The sequence below is a fragment of the Trachurus japonicus genome, chromosome 10, assembly GCF_045865225.1.
Source record: "Trachurus japonicus isolate A0001 chromosome 10, Traja_1.0".
NCBI lineage: Eukaryota > Metazoa > Chordata > Actinopteri > Carangiformes > Carangidae > Trachurus > Trachurus japonicus.
In genome coordinates, this window is record NC_140916.1 from 4,572,640 (window position 1) to 4,585,341 (window position 12,702).

The 12,702-nt window shown below is 44.7% G+C and overlaps 1 protein-coding gene across 1 annotated transcript in view; it reads right to left on the reverse strand.

Annotated features, from left to right (window-relative positions):
• Positions 1-1,476: 1,476 nt before the first annotated feature.
• dgkq (diacylglycerol kinase theta) overlaps positions 1,477-12,702 on the reverse strand; it is a 48,315-nt gene continuing 37,089 nt past the window's right edge. The window contains exons 17-24 of the mRNA XM_085788991.1: positions 11,810-11,958; positions 10,621-10,799; positions 9,289-9,389; positions 8,479-8,625; positions 7,605-7,716; positions 6,816-6,968; positions 2,044-5,289; positions 1,477-1,994 (exon numbers count right to left, since the gene is read on the reverse strand). Of these exons, the coding sequence (XP_085645117.1) occupies positions 5,188-5,289; positions 6,816-6,968; positions 7,605-7,716; positions 8,479-8,625; positions 9,289-9,389; positions 10,621-10,799; positions 11,810-11,958 (943 nt within the window). The 3' untranslated portion in view covers positions 1,477-1,994; positions 2,044-5,187. The remainder of the gene's footprint in view (positions 1,995-2,043; positions 5,290-6,815; positions 6,969-7,604; positions 7,717-8,478; positions 8,626-9,288; positions 9,390-10,620; positions 10,800-11,809; positions 11,959-12,702) is intronic.

Below are 12,702 nucleotides of genomic sequence, written 5' to 3' on the forward strand. Positions count from 1 at the left end.
GCAGTAGCCTATATGAAATACGTTTATATTAAACAACCATACAAATTGATTGTTGTATGGTGTGAAATTGTGTTCCTCGTATGTGACGGGAATAACGTTTAACTGTTATCAAGGCTATAACATTATATGTGCACTCATCTGCAGCGTCTCCTCTCCTCCAAAATAAACTAAACTAATTTACTGCTGCACTGATTTTTCGTATTCAGCTATGAGCCACAACAATACGCCAAACTTCCTTCAGGTATCCATGTTTTTTTTCTCCCGAGTTCCTGCAGCGTGAACGCAATGATGTCGGAAGTCGGAAATTTTCGAGTTGGGATTTCCGACCTCCGAGTTGTTATGAACGCAGCATTAACACCGACAGGTAGGTGAGTCTGACGCTACGAGGCACCACGGACACACAGAAGCAGAAACAAACGTCACGTTAAAAAGCTGAAGCTCAAAGTTTAACATTCGACAAAACGTTGAGTTGTTTGTGGCGTCGTCGGTGAAAAGTTCAGACTGAATGTTTATCGACGAGTCAACGCTCAAATGCAAAGAAAAAAGGCTTTTAATGTGAAACTCTGAGGAAGCTCCGACACACAGCATCATACAGCAGCTCAGAGCTTCTCATTCAGCTGAGGATTAATTCACTCTCTATCATAAATCATCAATAATCAATAATTAATTCGGCCAGTCGGTTTATTCTGCGGGTGTTTGAGTACCAGTGTCGTTTGTTTTCTTTTCTTTTTACCACCATTGCTCCGCCCCTTTAATTTAACACCTGACCTTTCAGAATAAAAGCCTGCTGAGCTGAAACACGAGCTTCAGCACCGGTTGTGCTTTTTTTTGTTTGTTTCCTGTGAGAAACGCTGAAACGTTCTGCGTCTTTCAGCTCAGGAACTTCTCTGAACTTTAAAGGGATAGTTCAACATTTTGGCTAATTGGGCCATTACCATAATCCCTATAGTCATAGCAGTAGGTTTGTTACCTTTAATTGTCGGTGCAAGCCATTTTTAGAACGGCGGAGCAGAGCCGTGAGCTGCTCAGAGCTACGCTACGGAGGCTAAGGGAATTTCTTGGTTTCCCTCATCAAACTCATCAAATACACAATCCAACAACTCCACAACGCTCTGGTGGACAAGTTGTGACCTGCACATTCACCACGCTATGAGATAATAACACAACGTTACCAGACAGAGTTGTTTTAGAGGGAAATTCATGCAAAACCGCTGATGTGCGTTGCCTTCAGGGACAGTATTTCATCAAGCAGTCTCTGTATTTCCCTCTTAAACAACTCTGTCTGGTAATGTTCTGTTATTATCTCATAGCGTGGTGAATGTGCAGCTCACAACTTGTCCACGACAGCGTTTTTGGATTGTGTATTTGATGAGTTTGATGAGGGAAACCAAGAAATCCCATGAGCCTCCGTAGCGTAGCTCTGAGCAGCTCACGGCTCTGCTCCACCGTTCTAAAAATAGCTTGCACCGACAATTAAAGGTAATGAACCTACTGCTATGACGATAGGGATTATGGCAATGGGCCAATTTGACAAAATGTTGAACTATCCCTTTAACTTCACCTCACATCAACATCAAGCATTGTCTCCAAAATAAGAGCACGCTGCTTCCTCCTCTGAGTAGCCTCCCAACAGAAGGTTATGGTGCGTTCCAGGCAGGCTTTTTAACCCGTAAGTCACGACTTCAAGTCACCAGTTACGAGTTTGTAGCGTTCCAGGCAAGTTACGAGTTACGAACTGGGAACTGGGAGTAGATCGATCTAGTACGAGTTCACAGGTGGGAAGTTACGAGTTTGACTGTACGTTCTAACGGGTAACCATAGGAACAGGTCGGAAAAACACGAGTTACGGGTTGCCTGGAACGCACCATTAATTACACTTCAACAGCTGATTAATGGTCAAACAGCTCAATGACATCAGCAGCAGGGGGCGGAGCCACCAATTAAAAATGAAACCTTAATTAGCAGCTGAGGAAACGCCTTCAGATACGACTGAGCTCCAGCCACCTGATGACGGAGTCTGGTTTCTACAGAGGTCAACTGAACAAACAGAGTGAGAAGCTGATGATGCAGAGACGGAGCAGCAACAGTGTAAACCAGAGGTTGTGTTTGTGCGACGTAGTGGAGCTGCACCACAGAGTCTAATAACAGACTGACAGGATGTGATTCCTGTTCACACACACACACACACACACACACACACACACACACACACACACAGTGAACGGCATGAAGCTCAGCAGTTGATTCTCATGAACAGTTCAAGCCACCGATGATCAGCACTCGACCTCTGAAACAGGGCGAGGTTGAAAACACAGAGAAGCAGCTGAACATCCAAATATACGACCCAACAAACCGGTCAACTGTTAAAAAGGCGGGAAATCACTAACCAATTAATGATCCGATCAGTTTTAGCAGCAAAATAAACAAAAAACTTGTTCTTAAACATTTTCTCCTCAAATTAAAATGTTTTTTCTCCAATAGACTGAGTTCAGAACCTCAGTTTCATCTATTTTGTTTCTCTAATTCATTTGTTTAATTTTTTCAGTTTTGGCCAAATCGTCTTAGCAACCTGACTAGTTAGCACGCTGATAGTACTGCTAGTTTAGCTCTTTGTTCACCCATAAATTATAATTTCAGTTTAGTAATGTTTAGTTTTATATGGTTTTCTAACTTGTTTTCAGTGTCTGCTGCTGTTTTAACCACAGCACCACAGTTCAGTATATTTAGGCTTCTCTTTAATAAGCTAGCCTGTAGCCTAGCCAAGCAGCTAGCTCAAGAAGTTGGTAATAACTAGTTTTTTAGCCGCTTAGCTCAAGTTTCTTGCACTAACTGCATCACACTAACTATTGTTGTGTCACATCCCACATTTTAGAAAATCCATTTCCTCAGAATGTGTTTGTTGCACCTGAAACAGTTTTTGTTTGGCAATCTGGAACGCTATCCACTACTGCTGCCAATTGTCAAACAGGTGGTTTACATTTACATTTATAGCATATCAACTATCAATATTCACTTTTACTACTAAAATTAATTTAACTTGGTAATTGCTAACTAATATTACAGCTAGCTCACTAGGTGATGCTATAGTTTTCCAGTTTCTGGTGCTAACAATGACTCTGATGGATTTTCCTCCATTTGTTAACAGTTTAAATGTTGCCATTAGAAAAAACAGCCTTTACACAGCTAACGTGGCTAGTTTGTGCAGCTTGTTGTTTTTCCAGGTTAAAGTGCTGTTGAACATTTTCTGGTGTGAACGAGGCCTCCGCTAAAAAAACTGTTGTTTGTGTTCTTTTGTGTTGTAGGCTAAAAAGATATTTAACATGAAATGCACTTCAGATTCAACAGCACAACAGAAGGCTAACGGCTAACGGCTAACCGGGGAAGACACAAGGAAGAAAAGAATTAGCTGTGTGGACGTTAGCATAACCTGAAAACACAGTGTAACGCTACAGCAACAGTTTCTATTGTAGGCAACAGGAAGACTGTACAACACCTTTACCTACAGGACACCGAGCACCGTCACAACAACACTGGCTGTGGACATCAAACACGTGTTTATAGTATCTAATATAGGCTACTGTGTAATATACTTTGCACAAATAAATCTAAGTAAGTCGATCATTAATACAAGAAGATAATTTGAAGCCGGCGTTAACAGCACTGACGGCCAGTCTACAGACTGATACTGATGACGCACTAATGTATGGAGGTACATTTATGTCTATTATTCAATCAAAAACAAGTTGATTCAAACAAAATATTTTCACTTAAAAAAAACAAACCTTTTCAATCAAAAAAAAGTGTTTGAATGCAAAAAAAATATTTAAGACCCAAAAAATTGCTTTTGATTGAAAAAGAAAAGAGTTACCATTTGATTGAAAATATCTTTTTTGTTTTAATCAACTTTCTATTTGATTGAATAATAAAGACACAAATATCCTACCCATAATATGTCCCAAATACAAAAAAGATGACTTTAATCCCCAAAAATGTTTTCAATCAAATAATATCACCTCAATAAAAAAAAACCTTTTCAATCAAAGAAAAAAAGTGCTCAAATACAATTTTTTGGGGTCTCAAATATTTTTTTGCGCTCAAACCCTTTTTTTCTTTGATTGAAATGTTTCTTTTTTGATTGAAGTGAAGTTTGTTTTGATTGAAAAATAAAGACAAAAATGTACCTCCATACTAATGACAGTCAGTTTTGGTGTCAAAGTCAAAGCTTCTTCACACGGCAAAAACTCCTACTTTTTCCTATACTTCTTTCCAAGAATATTTGTCTTATTTCTTGTCAAAATGTCTCATTTCTATTCAAACTAATCTCTTTCCACTTAAAGCAAGACTCGTCACCTAAAAATTAACTTGTTTTTAGATCATTTTCACTTGTTTCAAACAAATTTTCACTTGAAATAAGTAGAAAAATCTGCCAGTGAAAGAAAGTTTTTTGTGCTTGTAATAAGAAAGAAAAACTTGCTCCACTGTCAGATTTTTCTACTTATTTCAAGTGAAAATATGTTTGAAAAAAGTAAAAAAATGTCTTAAAAACAAGCTACTTTTTAATGTGACGAGTCTTATTTTAGGTATAATGAGATGTGTTTTGACTAGAAATAAGACAAATATTCTTGGTAAGACATTTGAGTTTTTGCAGTGCACAACAGGAGGCAGCTTCACTGGTGCAAACACTCACACTGTCGTCGAATATCAACCCTTTGACTCGACAGTGGTCACTGTGGTTTCAGAGTTTGCTCATTAGCAACATTAACAACGTTCAGAAACCTGCTGTTACTGAGGGATTTCACACCAAGAAGAGGAAACATGGCGGCTGCCGTCTCCGTCTTCACCTCCAGGTTTCTTCATCTTGTCTGCAGACCGACATCGTAGTCGTTTCATAGCTGCACAATATTCTTCACAATTAAAGTTTTTACAACACGTCACTGATACTGTACAAACACAGTCAGTCTGAACCCGTCAGACTCCGCCCTCTCAGTAAACTCAGGGTTAGCTGCTAATGTTTAGCAGTGGTTAAGGTTCTGGAGCTACATGTGGAAACCTGATCCCGTCTCACGCTCCTGGTCTCTCGGCGCCGTGTCGTCATGGCTACAAAGCTACATGAGGGAAGTGACAGCTGGCTGCTCACAACGGCCACGCCTCGGTGAAGGGTAGTACAACGATGTCCAGCTGAGCCGGTCAGTGTCCTCCGTCTCTAGAGGACGGACTCTCTGGACGTCCATCCTTCGCTCCGGCCGAGGACTTCTTCTGCTTCTGCTTGGACTTCCTCAGCATGTGGACCTTCGGACAGAGAGAGACAGAGAGACTCAGACACAGAGCTGACCTGGGAACAGGTGAACCACAGGAGAGCTAGAGTTCATGTGAACACCTGAGCTGCAAACCAAACGTATGCTGTGTCTCAGTGTGAATACTTCCACTAGTTCACTGTCATGTATTCAAGATTAATCCATAAAGGGAACTGTAGTGTCACAGCAGCAGCATCTCATACAGGCACAGAAGAAAATAACAACCATTAAATAAAACAGATTTGAATAATTAAAGCTGTAATCGAGATAAGAACAACTTATTGCACGCTATTGGTAAATTGGCCCATTGCCATAATCGCTATAGGCATAACAGTAGGTTGAGATAATAACACAACGTTACCAGACAGAGTTGTTTTAGAGGGAAATTCATGCAAAACCACTGATGTGCGTTCCCGTTTCATCAAGCAGTCTCTGTATTTCCCTCTAAAACAACTCTGTTCTGTTATTATCTCATAGCGTGGTGAATGTGCAGGTCACAACTTGTCCACCAGAGCGTTGTGGAGTTGTTGGATTGTGTATTTGATGAGGGAAACCAAGAAATCCCATGAGCCTCCGTAGCGTAGCTCTGAGCAGCTTGCGACTCTGCTCCGCCGTTCTAAAAATAGCTTGCACCGACAATTAAAGGTAACGAACCTACTGCTATGACTATAGGGATTATGGCAATGGGCCAATTTGACAAAATGTTGAACTATCCCTTTAAAAAGCCTTGTGGTCGCAAGCAGGAATGATTTCCTGTCTCTACCTCGTGACTGTGACTAAACCCACAGACCTCCGTTACATAAATACCGTAGATGACCAAATAGTCGCCCGCGTGCAAATATGCACTTGTGCTCTAATAGCCGCCGGGGTACAACCTCATTCGGCATATTAAACGCCGGTTCAATTAAACTTGCGGGCCATTAAGTGTTTACCATAGTCTTGCACAGAAAAAAAAATGTTTTTTTTAACAGCGTTTCACCGGCTCTCACCTCAGACACACAAACACAGGAGCGCTAGCAGGACAGGTCGCGCTGGACTGCTAACAGACAAAACAAATGAATAGATAAATGCACTAATCTACAGTGTTCCCCCCACTATCGTTCATAATACTGCTCTGATTGGCTGCTCTGATCAGCTCCCTGTGTCGCGGTAACACAGACAAACTGTCTTTGTATTTATTGTCTGATGTCAACAAAGATGTGTCTGGGGAAAAAAGTAGTGTTGTTCCAGTGGTCCTATGGTGACATCCTTTGCATGATGGTCTGGTGCTGCTCATTGCAAAATTAAATTGTAGCCTGTTGCAAATACACGCCTGGTTCTTATAAACGCCCGGGCTACTAAATGGTCATCTACGGTGTGGAAGGATTCAAACTGAGAAGCAGCTCTAGTTGGAACAGGTGTCAGTCTGGTCCTGACCACACCTGAGGACAGAGACAGAGACAGAGACAGGTGCGTGCTGTCGTCCTACCTGAGGACAGAGACAGAGACAGAGACAGAGACAGGTGCTTGCTGTCGTCCTACCTTGGGTCCTGCAGCAGAGATGATGATGTGTCCTGGCGGTTGGATCCAGGGTTCTCCGTCCACCTGGACAGGAATGGGTTTACTGACCGTCAGCCGGATGTAGTTCCCTTGAGCAATACGGATCCCTGAGCGGATCCCGCTCTGCACCTGGCCCTGCACGCGCACACACACACACACACACGTGAAAAACGCAGGAAATCGAACCTGTTCCATAAACTTAAAGCAGAAGTAAGTGATCCGGTGGTTTTGGCTAGCTTCCTGTCAGCCGATGGAGTTAGCAGTCCCCGCCCTCGTCCCTACGTCACCACATTCACGCGCATCCCTTGGCTGCACACACAGAGAGGACCGCCCCTTTATGCCGTTCTCTCTCCTCATTGGATAAAGGTTGTAAGATACAAGGAAAGTTTTCTCCTCGGCTTACAGCAGAGCAGAGTGACTGACAGACCCGTGTTTCAGACCAAACACTCTATATAAGTGATTGCTGTCGGAACATAGAACTATTTAAGACTTATATTAACACAAACATTCCGCTTACTTCTGCTTTAAATGACAGATGAAAGTCTCAGACTCGATGTAGAAACATGATCGACTCAACATGAGGTTGATTTGATTGATTGATTGATTTGACTGCAGCAAATTTGGTGTAAAGACGTTTAGTCATACTACGACATCTTACGACATCTTTGTTTACATTCGAAAACACCTCGTTGTCATGGCGACATGTTGTGCAAGTGGATGTGTGTGTGTGTGTGTGTGTGAATGTTTACCAAACAAACAAACACTCCTCACCATGTGGACGACCCCTGTGACTCCGACCACTTCAAGCAGACCGTCATCGATGCTCGGTTTCCCATGGCAACCATCGACCTCCGACCCCCAGAGGTCAGCACCTGAACCCCAGCTACACACACACACACACACACAGATCTCATCAGTGGTGTAGTCTAATGTTTTGTAGTGGGTAAACTGCTTTTTAGGTGGTAAACTGTTCATACTTGTATCACTGGTGGTTCTCAAACTTTTTTATATCAAGGACCCAAAATTGACACAAATTAGACCACGGACCCCCATTGGACAACATTTTGAAGCAAACACCAGAAATACACAAACAATCAATGTACGTTTGAATTAGGCGTACATTTTTTTTTTTTAAATTCTGGAAAAAAGTGGTACAGTATGTCCAAAAAAGTTGAAACATTTATAGAAAAAAGTGGTAAAATTAAAAAAAAAAAAAAAATAGTAAAAAGTTTTTTTTAATTGAGAAAAAATAGTAACATTTCTAAAAAAAAATTCTAGAAAAAGTTGTTAAGATTTTGCAAAACTTTTTTGAAAAAATGTGGTAAAATTTCTCAAAAAAAGTGGTAAAATTTCTCAAAAAAATTATAGAAAAATGTGGCAAAATTTCTCCCTCTCAAAAAAAGGGGCAAAATTTCTTGAAAAAAAAAAAGAAAAAGTAAAAAAGAAAAATGGAGACTGGTAAAAATTTCTCAAAACTATTCAAGGAAAAGTGGTAAAACTTTGCATTTTCAGTGGGTATACTGAGTACATACACCACTGGATCTCATGTTAGGAGAAACGTCTTTATGAGTTCACATTCATCTGTGTGTGTGTGTGTGTGTGTCTGTGTGTGTCTATCAGTGTGTGTGTGTGTGTGTGTCTCCACCTGGGGATGTTGAGGAAGATGAGCCCTTCGATGCTGGGCAGCGCCACGGTGTGGGTGTCGACCTGCAGCGTCAGCTCCTTGTGCAGACTCCGGCTGTAGCTGATCTTCTGCAGACCCATCTTCACATACACAGTCTTGTTATGGAACCTGGGGGGGGAGATGTAGTTCTTATAGGAAGAGGAGGGAGGGGAGGAGGAGGAGGGGGAGAGAGGAGGAGGAGGAGGAGGAGGAGGAGAGAGGAAGAGGAGGGAGGGGAGGAGGAGGAGGAGGGGGAGAGAGGAAGAGGAGGGAGGGGAGGAGGAGGAGGAGGAAGAAGAGGAGGAGGAGGGGGAGGAGGAAGAGGAAGAGGAGCAGAGAGGAGGAGGGGGAGGAGGAAGGAAGAGGAGGAGGAGGAAGAGGAAGGGGAGGGAGGAGAGGAGGAGGAAGAGAGAAGGAGGAAGAGGAAGAGAGGAGGAGGATGGAGAGAGGAGGAGGAGGGAGAAGGAGGAGCAGGAGGAAGGAAGAGGAGGGAGGAGGAAAAGGAGGAGGAGGAGCAGGAGGAAGAGGAGCAGAGAGGAGGTGGGGGAGGAGGAGGAAGAGGAAGAGGAGGAGGAGGAAGACAAAGAGGAGGAGGAGGAGGAGGAGGAAGGAAGAGGGGGAAGAGGGAGAGGAGGAGAAGGAGGAGGAGGATTAGGAAGAGGAGGGAGAGGAGGAAGAGGAGCAGAGAGGAGGTGTGGGAGGAGAAAGGAGGAGGAGGAGGAGGATGGAGGAGGAGGAGCAGGAGGAAGGAAGAGGAGGAAGAGGAGGAGGAGGGAAGAGGAGGTGCGGTACCTGCTGGTGAACTTGTCTGGTTCTCCTTCTCTCGCCAGGTGAAAGTCCAGACTGAGTTCAGCGTCGATACCGAGTCCAAAGTAGTTGTTCATCTGGACGATCTGAGAGGAGACATGGACGGTGTTACTGGGGACTGGTTCTGGTTCTGATGTGGTTCCTATGAACCAGTCTACCATCCAGTCCTCCCCTTAAGCTGGTCTGCTCTCCCTGCCTCCCTTGCCTACCAGAAGCTTCCTCCTTCAGCTGCTCAACATTTCCATGTTTCCCACATTCTCTGTTATAAACTGTTTCCTTGTCTGTAACAACATCTATGTCCCATCTGTCCGTCCTGGGTGAAGGATCTCCCCTCTCTCACCCTGAGGTTTCTCCTGGTTTTCCCTGTTAAAAGGGTTTTCCATGGTGTTTTTTCTCAGTGGATGTGAGGGTCTAAGGACAGAGGATGTTGTTATGATGCCATGTAAAGCCCTTTGAGACAAACTGTTTGTAAAAACGGGCTATACAGATAAAATTGCCTTGCCTTGCCCGGACAGGACATAAAAAGGGGTCGTTCTCCCTGCTGCTGCAACCACGTAACGTTACCCAGACGACCACCGACAGCATCATCAGATCTTGATCAGTGATTCACCTCTGGTACCGAAACTTGGCACCGAAAGACGAGGCATGTTTTGATACTTGGTGCTACCGAAGCATTTCGGTCGGCGCCACAAAAGAACCAAAGTTCGGCACCCAGCCTTAAGTACCAGTACCAGAACCGGTACCAGTACCAGTAGGGCTGGGTTTCAATCAAAAATTTTCGATACCGGTACCAATACCGATACCTTCACTCCGCTCCCAGAATGCAGGTCTGTTAGTGACTCCCACTATCTCTAAAAACAGACTGGGAGGTAGAGCCTTCAGTTACCGGGCTCCTTTACTGTGGAACCAGCTCTCTCCATGGGTCAAAGAGGCAGACACTCTAACTACATTTAAGTCTAGACTTAAGACCTTCCTTTATGACAGGGCTTAGACTGCTGGGGGACACATCTGGTTACACAGAGCCCTCTCCTTCCTCCTCTCCTCCCCTCTCCTCTCATTCTCTTCTCTCCTCTCCTCCCCCCCCCCCCCCCCCTCTCTTCTCCTCTCCTCCCCTCTCTTCTCCTCTCCTCTCCTCTCCTCTCCTTTCCCCTCCTCTCCTCTCCTCTCCTCTCCCCTTCTCTCCTCTCCTCTCCTCTCCTCTTCCCCCCCCCTCCCCTCCCCCTCTCCTCTCCTCTCCTCTCCTCTCCTCTCCTCTCCTCTCCTCTCCTCTCCCCTCCTCTCTCCCCCCCTCTCCTCTCCTCTCCTCTCCTCTCCCACCTTGGGCGGCTCCAGAAAATGGTTTTCCTCGCCGTCCTCTGCCAGGTCCTGAGCGTCCAGCAGGATGGTCCAGCGGTCCATCAGGACCTCGTCGGCCTCGTCCACCGCCACCAGGATGTGGTGCGGGTCCTCGCCGCCGTAGCCGGGCCCCCAGCGCAGCACCCGGGCCAGGTCATTACCTAGGAGAGATTGGGCTTTTATTTCAGAAATAAATCTTGTTTTTCTTTTGTCTCTAAAAAAAAGGCTTGTTGCAGCTACTTTTATTCCTTTGTTGGATTATGGTGACGTACTGTACATGAATGCCTGCTCTACCTCTTTGCATATGCTGGATGCCATTTATCATTGTGCTTTAAGATACATTAGCGGCTGTAAGTCACTCACCCATCATTGTACTCTGTATGCTAAAGTAGGCTGGCTGTCTTTGTCTGCTCGTAGGCTTCTACACTGGTACACCTTCATCTATAAAGCAATTATTGGACTACTTCCCTCATACCTCTGCACCTACCTCACTCTCACATCAAACTCATCATACAGATTGCGCTCTCTGGACTTTCTATCTGCCTCGTACTGAGTTTGGGAAGAGGGCATTCATGTACTCTGCTCCCTCTGGCTGGAACAATCTCCAAAAAAACTACAGGCATTCATCACCCTTTCCGATTTTAAAACCAGACGTAACTGCTTTTTAATGGCAAATCATGGAGTGTGTAAATGTTTTACTGTTTAGTATTTTTAGTATCATCACTGGATTAGCGTTCTTTTAGTGTGTATTGTTGTGCATTGTTCTGTTCTATCTTGTTTGATTTAACATAATCTCTCTTCCCTCAGGATCCCCTGGTACAGCCTTCCCTTGTACCACACAGCCCTCTCTTCCTCCTTCTCTTCCCCCCATATCCCCGCCGGACTGTAGAACATAGGGCTCTGGACGTCATTCATCTTTTCTTTTTTTTCTCTCTCTCTCTTTTTCTCTCTCTCATGTTTGTCCCCTCTTCTTTGTGTGTATATCTTGTTGCTGCTTTCTTGGCCAGGCCATGCTTGTAAAAGAGATTTTTTTTATCTCAAGCAATTTGCCTGGTAAAATAAAGGTTAAATTAAAATTAAGGAGATGGGACGGACGTCAGCAGCTGTCCACCGCCGCCGCAGCACCTGTCCGTCAGGCGGGAGGGGGGGGCGGAGCCAGAGCCAGTCTCACCTGTCCCCAGGGGCACGATGCCGATCGGCGGCTCCCTGCAGACCAGCTGGTGGCGGACCGCCTCCAGGACGCCCAGCACCCAGCCCACCGTCCCATCACCGCCACACACCAGGATCCTGAACCGGGACAGCTGCCGGAAGGTGTGGAGTCTGGAGGACAGAGGTCAGAGGTCAGAGGACAGAGGTCAGACTCGACTCCGCCGGACCTGTCTGCGCAAAGCTCAATTGACCTATGGCTAAGCCACGCCCCCAAACGTGATGAGCCAATCACAGTGCGCATAGGTAGCCCATACACTCGGACATTCTCTGCTTCTACGTCCATTGAAATGCATTGCAGTTAGTCAGTTTTCATTCGTTTTTATGTTTTTTCTTGACATTTTAAAGGGACAACAAGGAGTTTCTCCATCGGCAGAACGAAAAATTCCGCGACAATAAAAACAGTCTCATATTAATGTGGATGAGTCTACGTTACCCACACTTGTTAATGGGCCCATTTTCGATAAATTTTGTCTCTATCGTTATTTTGTTATTATTAGTGGTGGTGGAAATGCTGGGCGAGCCGACCAGCGTTTCCTTACTTTCGGTTTCGTGGCGAGTCATGAGAATAACGCCGCCGAATCGCCGTTTATGGTCGGAACTACGACGGTATGTGATCGTCTTCCAACCTCTGACTTTAATTCTTGAGGAATGAAAACATGAGTCTGTCTTGGGCCGGTCAAAGAATTTCACGGGGCGCGGAGGCTCATAAATGTAGTGTGAAAACACTTTGCTTTTCCAAAACTCCTCGTTGTCCCTTTAAGTTTAAAATGGTCAAACGGTGTGCATGGGGTACATGCAACTCCGACACTAGGTATCCCGAAAGGCTGGGCGACGGGGTGTTTTTTTTTTTACCTT